The 13,816-nt window shown below is 43.2% G+C and overlaps 1 protein-coding gene across 1 annotated transcript in view; it reads right to left on the reverse strand.

The window, feature by feature from the left end:
* ksr2 (kinase suppressor of ras 2) overlaps positions 1 to 13,816 on the reverse strand; it is a gene marked incomplete at both ends in the record, with an annotated part of 129,650 nt that overhangs the window by 15,070 nt on the left and 100,764 nt on the right. The window contains 6 exons of the mRNA XM_084054044.1: positions 1,546 to 1,907; positions 3,371 to 3,419; positions 7,238 to 7,307; positions 8,210 to 8,251; positions 11,267 to 11,435; positions 13,690 to 13,796. Coding sequence (XP_083910170.1) covers positions 1,546 to 1,907; positions 3,371 to 3,419; positions 7,238 to 7,307; positions 8,210 to 8,251; positions 11,267 to 11,435; positions 13,690 to 13,796 — 799 coding nt within the window. The remainder of the gene's footprint in view (positions 1 to 1,545; positions 1,908 to 3,370; positions 3,420 to 7,237; positions 7,308 to 8,209; positions 8,252 to 11,266; positions 11,436 to 13,689; positions 13,797 to 13,816) is intronic.

Genomic DNA, 13,816 nt, shown 5'->3' on the forward strand with positions numbered 1-13,816 from the left:
ACCTTCACACTCTACCTTCTGGTTTATACCTTCTGATAGTGCTACTTGAATGTTGACATGAAATAATGATGCCGCTGGTGTTTCAGTAACGCGAGCTTGAAAAAAAATGGATACGCTTGGCACTGGTTGAAAAAGATACCAAGGATTTGTCAGTGATGTCACCAGTGGCGCAGCCAGAGCCAAACTCAACGTTGGGTGTGCAATGAAGACCGTCAGCGCACACTGCTGAATTGAAGTGTACCTGGCTACGGAAAAACATTAGTAATGTGAAAGCTGACCGGTGGGGAAGGGGCAATCGCATTCGGGCAAGGTTCGAAGCAATCGTACCAAATGTGAAACCAGCCTAACTGTACAGGAGCTGTCCATGCTGGCACACAGTAACACCTAAATGAAACACCCACAATGATTGTTATTACCTTCAGATGGGTTTACCTGTCATTATATATTTATAGGCTGTGAAAAGGCTCCATTTATGTCTGATAAGTGCTCTTACTAGAACATTGGCCATTACGATGGAGTGCGTAAAATCCAATCTAATGAGTCATCTTAATTGATCTCATGTGTTCATACATTGTAGTCTCGATAGCCTAGGGACTCCCATACTGCACTGCAGCTATGATTAATATGTTATTAAATGGCTGTATTAAAGATTCAAAGCGTTGTAAAGATCACATAGATTATGAACATTACAATTCATTAAATAAACAATTTGAAAACAGATTATTATTACCATTATTATCAAGGGTCATGTGTTCGTATCTTACTAGGCAAGGCTACGTTTTGATTATAATCACTGTTGTTTGTGACCAGGTGAAGAGCACAACTGATTACTGATTGACGAGGCACTTGCATGGTTATTGATTCACTGAACATTGTGACACTAGAGTCAATCATGTGCAACACATGCTGCTTAACATATGTAGCTCTAACAATACTTACATTTATTGGACTTTTGCTTTCAACTTCCATTTTACTCTGCTTCTGAAAGTGTGGGCGAACTCATTTATGGACTCCCAGTACCCTTATGAACTCATGGCTCGTTTTAACGGCGGTTGCCCATTAGTTTGACGTCTCAGTCGATGTTAGATTAGTGTGAGGTTAGGGTCAGGCATTATTTTTGTGAGGTATTTAAGATTAGGTTTAGGCATAGTTTTTGTGAGGTTAAGGTTAGGGTTAGGCAGAGTTTTTTGTGAGGTTAAGGTTAGGCTTAGGGTTAGGCTTTGTTATAATGCGTGCCGTCGGAACAATGGACCATTGCACTAATGCCACAGCCCTGAGTGCAAGCTTAGTGATGCTCACAGGGGGTCGCATTGTGACACGTTGAGTTTGTAGATCAGCTATTACAGTATAGATCAGCTACTTTCTCTTCTCAGCTATTTTCTGTACTTTCTCTATGAATACAGGAGCTGAATTTCAAGTCCACTGGAACTATTGGGGCTTTGGGGACACCCTAGAAAACTACTCACTCCCTGATCAGCTCACTATCTACTGAACTAGGGACTGATTTGAGATACGACCCCCTGTACCCTGTATTAGCAGCCTTACCTAGTGATGATAGCCAGGTGCGGCGGGCTCATGCAAGCTCCCATGAACAGCACCACGTTCTCGTGGCGTGTGTTGCGGTAGGCCATCACCTCCCGCTTGAAGGCCTTCAGCTGGTCCTCGTTGTCTCGCTCGATGTCGATGAGGCGGATGGCGACCTCGCCGTGCCAGCGGCCATGGAAGACCTGGCCAAAACGTCCCGTGCCGATCATTTCCCCGATCTCCAGTTGCTCGAAAGGGATGTCCCACTCCTGCAGGAAGATGCTGGTCTGGCTGGCCTTGCGCGGGAAGTTGCGAGCAGACAGGAGTGACAGGTTCATCTCCTCGAACTCGTCGCCCGAGTCCTCGTCGTTTCCCTCCTCGTTCTGTGTCGTAGGCAGTGGTGGAAAAAGTACTCAAATGTTTTACTTAAGTAAAAGTATCAGTACTGCAATGTAGAAGTACTCCGTTACAAGTAAAAGTCCAGAATTCAAAATTTACTTGAGTAAAAGTACAAAAGTATTGGCATCAAAATGTACTTAAAGTACCAAAAGTAAAAGTACTACAAGTTTTGAAAATAGCAGATCTACAAGCTCACAACGCATCGCGTTGTGAGCTTGTAGATCGGCTATTTTCAAATAGCCATGTATAAAATAGGGCTAAAGTGGTTAATGTTTCATAATATCATAATTTATGAAAAGTGACTAGTAACTAAAGTTTTCAAATAATTGTAGTGGAGTAAAAGTACAATATTTGCCTCCGAGATGTAGTGGAGTAGAAGTAAAAGTATTGGTAATTAGAATTACTCTCAAGTAAAGTACAAAGACCTCAAAATTGTACTTAAGTACAATACTTAAGTAAATGTACTTTCCACCACTGGTCGTAGGAGGACAAGAACAGGACTAGCAGAGACTGGCTAAATGCACGTCAGACAGAATGAACGCGAACGGGTCTCATGTAAAATGTCATTCTGTGATACAGTGTTCAGATACTTCATTTCGCCGTGTTGCCTTCGTCAGGTGCTACATATAGCACCTGACGAAGCCAACATGGCGAAACGTGTCGTGCAAAAAGATTATAAATGGAGCATTGAGTGAGTCCTGTCTATCATCATTGGAGTGTGCGGTCCGTTGCTGAGAAAAGCAGTGGAAGGTTTCGTTTGTCTTCATGTGCATTATCTTGCCTACCAGCACCTCCAACTTTGTATGTGTACGAGAGCTACCTGATCATATATCTATACTGTATATATATATATAGACACACACACACACACACACACACACACACACACACACACACACACACACACACACACACACAGTAAATACTTGCATGCACGCACACACACTCATACACACTGCTCTCCATTAAAGCGGCATTGTATACCTACAAAACATTTATATCAATGAAGTGTGGTAAGGAGCAGCGTGACAAAATTAGCCACAGAGAGCTGTACATTTCCCCTCCAGCTTGTGAAGCATTATTCGCTGTTAAGATTTCTCAAGGCCCTCCCTAATTAGACCAAACGAGCACCGGGGCTGGGGCTAATGTCTGTTACAGCTGTTTGTTTTTTGTGTGTGTCACCATCAGAATGTGTGTGTGTCATCACCCCTAACGTCACGCTGATATATTAATGAGAGAGAAAAAGAACAAAAACTAGTCAAAATTACGTACGCCGGTGTCGCATGCCGAAAATAGCCGACCTTCAAGCTTACAGGATTGTGAGCTTGTAGGTCGGCTATTTTCGGCACACAACTCCGTCATTCAACAGAGCATAAATTAGGCTTAGGACTGAATTTCATTGGCAAACCAAATACAGCGTGCATAGATCAAAGGCAGGATGACTCACGTCAGATGTGGGCTCAACTTCGATTTGCAGCAAAGGGTTGCCCTCGTTCCTGTAAGCAACAGAAAACATAAGTAGACTGAGCGAATTGGAGATTCATCATCAATCATTCTCCCATGTGCTTTTGAACACGCAGACTCTCAACCCACACCACAGAGGCAGACCCAGACAGAAATGAACTCACGACACCCCCCTGGCTGCCTTAGTCTCACCTTACCAGCCATCCAATCTCGCTCCACTCCGAATGGAGGTCAGTGCTTTGAAACAGTGAATAGAATGATGACTTAGAGGTGACAGGACCAGAGTTCGTCTGTGTTTTTCCAACCGGGTGCGAGACAAAATTGTATTGAACAATTTATATCAGCAAAATTGAAAGAGAAATGCATTAAAACATTGCGTAGGTATGTGCACTGCACAAACAAACACGACATATATCACAGCTTTTGTTGGCATAATATTACTACTGCAATCGCCATGTTTGCGTCACTGAGCAGTTTAATAGTTTAATGCAAGGTGAAAGTACGTCAATGCCACATGATGCCAGGCATAGAACGATTCTGTTCCTTTTTCGTAATTGTGCTTGGTTTTATGTGTGGACAATATTGATTTGCGCACCTGGGCGAGCCCCTCCCATTGCTGTGGCACGGCGCCTGCCCATACTGTCATAGTGTCATACTGCCATTCTATCCACTTTTCACTTCAATGTTCCCTAAGCTTTCTTTCAGAGAAAGCATGCAAGCCTAGGATCGGTTACCCCCTGCCCCAACCTGTTCTTCTCACTGGCCTTTTCACTGGCTTGTCAGCAAATCCCTGAGAAACGATCCAAGACTACGGGAGCAGAGGCCAGCGGCAAGGCAACGTGTGAGATAATATGCAGTACCCGCAGAGCCGAGGGTCCCCGCTGCAGGTCCCCCGCTCTGGCCTAATGAGTGGCTCCTGCCGGGTGCTGGGGCCTGAGAGGGGCCCTCATTAACCAAGAGAAGAGGCCATTAAGGGCTGGGGAATCTGCCATCTGCCACTTTAGGAGCATACAGCGAGTGAGGGGAGGAGGGCCACCTACCATTAATTAAATCAGAAGAGCATGGGGTTTCATAACCGCACTAATGTATTCACATTCGTCAGAAGGCAGCGACAGAAGAGGTGGAGTGAGAGAGGGGAAAACGAAACAGGGAAATCGAGCTGATAGAGAACTAGAAAAAGTGCTCCTCAGAGCACAAGACTCCGCCAGGTCAGGTAGGTTATTATGGCCTCCTGGCGCTATAATAGGGCAATGTGAAAAGGGTGCCATTTGTTCTTAGGCCTTTCAATCGGACACTGCATTCATGATTTGAGGCATTTTGTTCCAAAAATGTGGTTTGCTAAGTTAGACCTGCTGGTGGCGCTATAACAGGCCAAATGTTAATCAGGATGGAATATGGAAAATCGGTAGGAGTATTACACAAAAATGTGTTTTACAAAAGTCGGCCTCATGGTGGCGCTATGACAGGCTGATCTGAAAAATGTGGGGCAAAGGTTCTGCTGTGGCATCCAGGGAGTGTGTGTGCGCAGTTTCACAGCGACCGGGCCAACGGTGGCGGAGATTAGCTGGTCACAGACAGAAGGACGGACGGACGGACACAGGGACGGACGGACCAGGGGCAAAACATACTCTCTCGCCATGCCTCTCGGCCTGGCGGAGACAAATATCAGGAGAGGGAAAGAGCGTGTGCATGGGTGATAAAGGCAGAGAACAGGAGAGAGGGAGAAAGAGAATATTTTCATTAGTTTTTTTTAATTACTTGTATTGTAGTGATGGTTAAAGTCCTCTCAGTAAAGGCCACACAGTAAAATACTCAATGTTCATTTTAAGGTCAATACATGCTCCGCCTCCTTCCGATGTCAGAAAAAAACTTGGACGGGCTTCCCGAACTAGTTGGGACAGTCAGGACTACTGGGACACTGGCGCAGGCCCAATGGAGTCAACGAGAGCACTGGCCCCCCCACTTTATCAATGTTGGGAGTCGGGCTGCCCCCACCCCTGCCCCATGAGTTATTTATGGGTTATATATCGAATAATAATTTTCTAAATAAGAATCATTCACACATAAACGCAATGCTTTTTGAAGGATTTATTTGTGTGTGTGTCACATCCCGCACAATAGTTTGGTCCGAAAAACGATGTCTGCGGAGCCAAGTCTGCTTGTTAGAAGCGATAATTTTGGGCTTGTTTTCATAGACCTGGTTGCAAACATGAACAACAGTGGAGTTCAAACACGGAAAGACAAAAAACATGTTGAATTGGGGATATTTAAACAGACTGTCCGGGACACATTTTGTTATTTAGTCAAGTTTGCATGGCTTTTGATTTTACAACAGAAGGCTCTTAGTTCCCATCACCAAACGCAAGCCTAGCCAGGAAGGAACCTTGGAGGAACATCAACTGACATGGTGAGTAGCCAAATCTTCATGGCTTCAGAATTTACAGGCCGCCGTACCAATGTTATAATTATTATAGCTTAGATACTGATAAAGAAACATATTGATCATGGCTGTCATAGTTGCTGTGTTAGCTCCGATCGGAACCTCAAACGGGGCTCGGTTGCCGTTATGTGCGTGCAGAAGCACGCTGGTGGTGTTGTGATTGCATGACGTGATGTGTGCCTGTGCTGCAGGCAGCTAGCAGCAGCCAACCGTCTGGCAGTCTGATGTGCATCTGTATGTTTTAATTCTCAAATTATTTTTAATTTTGTATTCATGACGTGAATGCACAGTATCCTATCAATGCTTGTAAGCCCCGCTTACAAGCATTGCATGCCCATGTGGGCATGTTAATAATTTTTAAGAGAACTTCAAGTACTCATTTTAGCACTCGAACGCACCCAAACATAATGTAAAGACTATGGCCAATACATACAGTAATAATTAAGGTGGCCCTTACTTATTTCTAGATCCATCCGTGCCCCTCTGGACAGTTGTGTCTCGTCCACTTTTGCATCTGTTGTCGTCGTATAAGGGATATGGAACGTGACTTTTATACCTCATTTTGTGAAGCAATGGTTTAACTGCTACTTGTATTGATGTTATAAAATGTTGTAATTATGGCTTTAACTTCATAATTCTTTAATTCCACAATCAAAATTTTAGCCATGGTCGTACCATGTATGGCACTACATTTTCTAAAACATAAAGTATTTCTCTAAACAAATACTTATGGACCTCACTACACAGGCTCTATAGGTTGCCGTTGTCTAATGTAAGTTTATATAATTATCCATAAAATAGGTTTGCCTTAATCGCAGACCTTTCCAGGACCGTGCTCTGTTGATATTTAAAGGATATCAAGTATAGCATCATGTCCTATCGATTATTCCATCAAAGATTTTGTGCAAACACGTTTAATTGAAATTGAACATCAACCCACAGTATAGCCGCAGACCACCACGTCTCCATTCCTCCTCCATGCACTGACAATCTAATCCAATTAACATCTAGGTCAAAAAGGCATCCTTGTCACTCCTCGTCCTATTACGGTTGTTTCTCCTTATGTTTTTCATGCAACCACTGGCTTCCTCAAAGAGCAAGAGGAAATCCAGTTGGCATCCCAACTGTAGCGTGAAGTGAAGGCCACGCTAACATTAGACCCTCCGTATTCGTCATGTGTGCCCTCGCATGTCAAATCGTCACCCAAATCTCTGTGCTCCAATAACTTTGAGTCTGCTTCCGACCAGTGATCGCTGAGAGAGAATGGTGGGGGTGGTAACAGACTAAGAGAGCGAAAGATACACGGAAAGAGAGGGGGGAGCATGATCAGTCATTCATATGTAGTTGATACTGTCGTATTTGCGTGAAGGGTAGTCCTGTGTTACGTAAGGTGGATATGATTCAACTCACCCTGGTTCAGACAGAACAGGGTGAAGGATGACCTGGGGCGCTCTACTTGGAGGGGCCTCAGGAGTCACATCTGGGGAGCCAGACACACGTATTAGAAGTGATTCACTACCATAGAAAGATAACAGCATTACAACAATCCAGTTTATGTATCATTTATATGTCAGGATTTATTTTTTCTTCCAGTCTACAGTACTGTACCTCCTGCTAGAAGCGCAACGGTTTACAATGACAATATTGATAACAACAAGCTGATATTGATTAATACAAAAGGGGCCAGCTAGCCTGTCAATAACAAAGGCAGCATGTCTACATAGCTTTTACTAAAATGGCCAAGACTTGCTCGAGAGTTTATTAGAGAAAGTGCTTCCCACCATTATTTACACTTTTCTTTCCAAACCTTGTTTCTGCACGTCTCAATCAACCTCTGTGAGGCTGCTAGAGGCTATCTCAGCTGTAATTGTCTGCGTGTAGCGAACACAGACCCTGTTGTAGCAATGGGCGCTGCAGCTACTGTAGGGCCATCATTAGGGGACCCAAATAAGACGAGCTCACTGGGAAGGTGGATGTTTGGGTGGCGACAGCTTAACCCATTAAGACCTGGAACGCATCTGTGTCATTTTAAGATTTATTTGGCTATTGAAAAATAGCAGATATACAAGCTCATAGCGAGGCACTGAGTGCCGCGCTATGAGCTTGTAGATCTGCTATTTTTGAAAAATCATGAAAATGTGTGCAAATCATTGAAAACATTTTTTTAAGCGAACATTTTTAACTAAAATCTTTGCTTTTAGGGGTCCCTGGAACTAAATATTTTGAGATGGGGGTCCGCGGCCAAATACCTCTTAAAGGGTTAAATCAGGCCATGGTAAGGACAGGAGAGACACTGACATCAGAAAGAACAAGCCTCCTCATCCCTGGGTGGGTTTGTGGTGCATTATGGGTAGGTGTAATGACCAATTAGGATCCACTTACCTGGAAAGATGAACTGCTGCTTGTATTTGAAGTAACTGGAGGCTGGGGAGAGAAAGAGGCACGGTGAGATTTGGAGTCAGTGTGATGTGATACGCTGCATCCAACAGGCTGTTAACTCAGAGGGGAACAGGTTCACATTATGAAGGATTACGGAGACAGTTTCTGAGACTCAACTGCAGTGAAGATACTTGTTATCACTCTAAAGGGATACTAAAAGGAAACTGTTGGCTGTTGTAAAGTAACTAAATACATGTACTCAAGTAATGTACTTACTGTAACACATTGTGTTATCAAACAAAATCTATTAGCAAATTATTTCTTTTTTGAAAATTCCACAAGGGGCGCCCTAACACAGCTTTGGAATGATCCCTCGTCACTCAGAGAAGCAGTAGCCGGATGTGCCGTCATTCCAAAAAAACAGATATCCGTCCGCCCCACCTATAAGATTCTTAGAAAAACACTCTTAACTCATTGAGTGCCATTAACGTGTTTCACGTGTTTTTACCGCTATGGCTCAACGTGCCAATGACGTGTTTGACGTGTTTTTGAAAAAATAGTAAAAAAAAAAAAAAAAGAAATTCTTTTTTTTACTTTAAAAAAAAAAAAAACATGTCCAGAACCCAAGATATCATCATCTGAAGGTTTGCAGCTCCATCCACTCCTTGTTTAACTTAGAAATGAAAAAGGCTGTATCTCGCTTCCTAAGCACTTTTTGTTTTCTGTGAAAAAACTCTGGCACTGGGACAACATAATATAGAAATATTTTTTGTTTATTCGTTTCTATTCTTTTACATACTCATAGGTAGTACAATTGAGTGCCAGAATTGCCAAACGTTTAAAAAAGAAAAAAAAATCTGGCACTCAATAAGTTAACTCAGTTTCTTTTTTTTTGTGATGAAAACCACCCGTTTTCAACGGGCCATAGCCCCAAAATGGCTGATCGCGGTTGGAATGTTATCGTTCCAGTGGATACACGGATCCCTCCGCAAACCCGCGGGGACTTTTTTTTTCTTTTTTTTTCGTACACAAGGTGGCTGCCATGGCGTTTAAAAGATCGCCGATTTAAGGTAATTACGCTGGCAACTGGATAAAAAACGATGTGTATTTACAATTTTCAATACTTTTACTTCTATCGCACTACATCTAGCAGGATTTAGCAGATCTAAAACATGTGAGTACTTCACTGCTGTTGACGCCTTCAAATGACATCCACCATGGAGCTTCAACACATGGTACAGCATGGTGTGTTTATGCTACCGATGTCTTCTTTGTGAATGATGTCCTGATGCAAGTTTGATTCAATGTTATTAGTGATTGATGAAATGGATTATTACTAATTACCGGAAAATAACTCTGATATTTCCCAATGACGTTCCAAAGAAAAAGACAGTAGAAGAGAAGTAAAACTTTCCAACTCTTTCTGCATCATGTGTCTAAATAATCAACAACCAAAATTCCCCAGGAAAACGTACACGTTTTTCAGAATGTGCCATAGACAGAAAGAAATCCTCAAAACCTTTCTCTGCATACTGAATAATTACAGAACAGAACAGAACACTTTATAACCAAATTAGTTTTATTTTAGTTTTTGTTGCAGTCACACACATTAAAGTGTTTCTCCTGCTAACATACCAAAATAACACCCACTTTCAACATGGAGGAGTAATGCCTGATTTGTACTTGGTTGCACGCGATGTAATGCGCCAAAAATAGCCGATCTGCAAGTTTACAAGGCATCGCAGCACGGCGCGTTATGAGCTTGCAGATCAGCTATTTTCGGTGCACGATACCGATGTGCAACCAAGCATAACTAACCCCCAAAGTATTCCCACTGGGATTAAAGGGGCTGACTGTTCTTTCTTCTGGGCATGGTGACATTTTTAGAGGAACTTTCTGCTGTCGGGGGTTAATAAATAGTACTGGTAACAATTTTTATAATTTTTTTGGTCTCTCATAATAACTAACCTAACAACCGTCACTGTTAATTTAAGTCAATGAGTGTTAATACAGACCCTTATGAACAAGTCCATTTTTGGGCTCGCTAGCGGGCAGGGCTCCAACACCTTGGTCCCGAAAAAGATACTGTATCTCAAAAACCACTGGCAGGATTGCCACGGAATTTGCTCTGTGAGGGATGAAACCTACAGATTTTGGTGACCCGCAGTGGTCTTTCCTCTATAGCGCCACCCTTAGGCCAAACCTTTTTACAATATCTCAAAATCTACTGTAATAGGAAACTTGCTGTTTCGTGCTTGCTATTCACACTAAGCATGATAACCATAACGATAACAATACGCATGTCGTTTCCAAAATCGTAATAACTGAAGTGGATGATAAGGTGTCAAAAATATCGATTCTAAACATTTGAAACTACTTCAATATGAGTTTTCCATTATATCGATACGCTCCATCGATATATGCTGCTGATCTCTCCAACGTGAGTTGAGAGCGGTTGAGAGACGCATACACTATTGCAGTCAGTGTGTGTTCCATAGGCTAATAGCCCCGCCCACCTCGCCTGTCTCTCCTCTGCTCTCCCCCCTCTCTCATTCACTCAGCTGGCAGCTGACGAGCGTCGGGGGCTAGCCTGTGTCGTCGCTCTTGCTCGGCCGTCAGCGCTGCTCGTTAATTCATTTGCTCCGGGTGTGTAAGCTCAGAAGCTCATTAAAGTGGGCATTGGGCAAAAGCAGAGCCTCTGTGACCGTTTTGGTTGACAACGATAAATGAATGCTATAGAACGGATGTTGTCACTAGTTACAATTTGGCTATCATCAGGCAACAGAGTTTCAAGTGATATCGTATCGAAGTTAGAAATTCAGTATCGTCTACACTAGTCCACACCACAGCAATAACGACAACGATAGTCTTAAACAATATCATTTGGATCACTTTTTAGAGCGATTTTATGAACGATAGAAACACTGACAGCCAATCAAAATCCACCATCAACACCTCTCTCTCTCTCTCTCTCTCTCAGGATCAATTGGACCTGATTACATGGGTTAATATGGCCCGGCTCACATGCTCATCGCGGTTATCCGACGTCAATCATCATACCTGTCAAGTTGAACTGTTTCTGTTGGCGTGCTGACTGAGGGGAGGGGTGCAGGGGGGAAGGGGGTGTGGCGCTGCTGGGTAGAGGAGGTGCTGGGGAGGACGGGGTGGAGGAGGTGGTGGAGGAAGGGTTACTGCTGGAGTCTGGCTGGTAGGGGACCGGGATGTGATCCTGTGAGGAGGAGACAGAACAACACACTGGTATCGTCGCTGTTGGGTGGAAAAACCTCGTATTGTCCAAACCGTAAACTTGTATGTCCAAAACCTGTGTTACAATCGATCCAGTGCAATTATTTAGTCACAAGCTCTTATTAATGTTTTTCATTGGTTCAATGGTTCAATATTTATTTAAAAGGAAATAACGTATCCACTTTCAATTCTTTTTTTTTCAATAGAGGGGGGGGGGGGGGGGGATAGGCTCTACAAGCTCACAATGCGACATGTTGTGAGCTTGTAGATAGTCTTTTTTCACTCCTTTTGGACGACATTCTTGTACGACCAAGTAGGGCATGACCCTAACCCATGAATTTACAAAAAAACAAAACACATATAACGTTGAAGTATGGAGATACAAGGTTTCTGCTCAACAGCGACGCTATAGGCTACTATCCTTGAAAGGCAGACGTGTTGATATGGGCGTGTTGATGTTGGTTGATCCAATAGAGAGGTGGATCAACCAAGGTGTCATGGCTCTTATGGGCAACCAGACCTCAGGCCTATTCAATACATTGCTCTCCGACACTATGCTGTACGCAATCAAATCAATATCAGCCAGTGTCTTGTATAAATGTAAATGACGATTTGTTTAAATGAGCCCAAAATAGGAGTCTTTCAGTGACGTCTTTCAGAGACGTTCAGAACTAGGCCAGATCACAGCCGATATGGGGTCGCTTAGATGACATAATTTCCGTCATTTAAGCAACTTTTTAATCACCCAAACTGGCCGTCTGTTTTAGGTCCTAGGTCACTAAAAAGATGTCCATACGATATCCTGGTGATGATGTTCAAATCATCCCCATATCGGCCATGATCTGGCCTAGTCCTGAACGTCACTGAAAGACGTCATGATGACGTCGTTCGGTGACGTTCAGGACAAGGCCAGATCACAGCCCATATGGGGATGATTTGGACGTGTTGAGCGGGACGACATCTAAACAGCTTTTTAATCACCCACACTGGCCGCAAAAGCAGTTGTTTAAGGTCACTACAAAGCCATCCATAAGATGAACTGGTGATGATGTCCAAATCATCCCCACATGGGCTGTGATCTGGCCTAGTCCTGAACGTCACTGAAAGACGTCATGATGGCGTGTTGAGCGGATCATCATCTAAATGGCTTTCTCATCACCCAAAATGGCTGTCAAACAAAAAAGGCCATATGATATACACACACACACACACACACACACACACACACACACACACACACACACACACACACACACACACACACACACACACACACACACACACACACACACACACACACACACACACACACACACACACAGACCAGTGGAAACAGCTTGTGTCGCAGATCTCGAGGGCACTCGAATGATGATGATGAGATAGATAGATAGATTAAATACTGTATAGATAGATAATTAAAAATGTTGGCATTTAGGAGACACTCTTATCCAGAGAGGAGTGCAAGATTACGCTTGCCTTAAACGTTGGTTCACGCTGTTAAAGTAGATGTCAAAACAGATGTTGAAAGCAATTATTTTGGCAGTATTATTCACTCTTAAGTACTAGCTTCGGATATTCAAAGCAGATGCTCAGAGTGACAAGACAGGGCTCAACAGAATGCTAGTGCTGATGATGACTAGCACCCCCTTCAGCCCCTAGTCGGATGGGAAAATGTCAAGCAAAGGCAGAGCAGAAGAATTATACATTATACTATATTGTTATTAGCTTTTATATTTTACTATCACTTATAGTACTTATATAATACATTATGATATGACATGATATTTGGTAGCTTACAAAGAGCCTAGATGTCTCCACTAGGCCTGATAGCTATTGTTTTGGTTACAGCCTGTGTTGTTATGGTTCAGCTTGTCCTTGAAGCAGCTAGAATAACTATTGTCTGATCCCTGTGCTCCTTGGCAGAACTACCGTACCACTAATCTGAGTTCCCAGAAGTTCTCGCCAGCTCTCGTATACAAACGGGAGGGGTAGCGTACCACCGACCTGAGTGACATTGTACTTCTCCCCATGATATCATGTACATTAAAGAATAACCGTCACCTCCTAGAATATTGTCTCGACTCCTATCAATTACTGATTGATCCAGAATTCCACGACAGCGCCAACATGTCATAATATCTTTTTTTTTTTTTTTCAATTTGTATAACATTTTTATACATTTCCAAAGGACATGTGTGGACACAAACAGTATGTATGAAAGTACCTGAAACTCTTACCTTGTTGATTTTGTTGGTCTTGGGTAGTGTCTGACTGATGTGCAGGTCGGTGTACCTGAGTGGGTTGTTGATGTCACATGGCACTGATTCGGTGCGCACTAGACGCGCTGAGAAGCAGAGCACGAGA

The sequence above is a fragment of the Gymnoscopelus microlampas genome (assembly GCF_963454915.1).
Source record: "Gymnoscopelus microlampas genome assembly, chromosome: 4".
Classification (NCBI taxonomy): domain Eukaryota; kingdom Metazoa; phylum Chordata; class Actinopteri; order Myctophiformes; family Myctophidae; genus Gymnoscopelus; species Gymnoscopelus microlampas.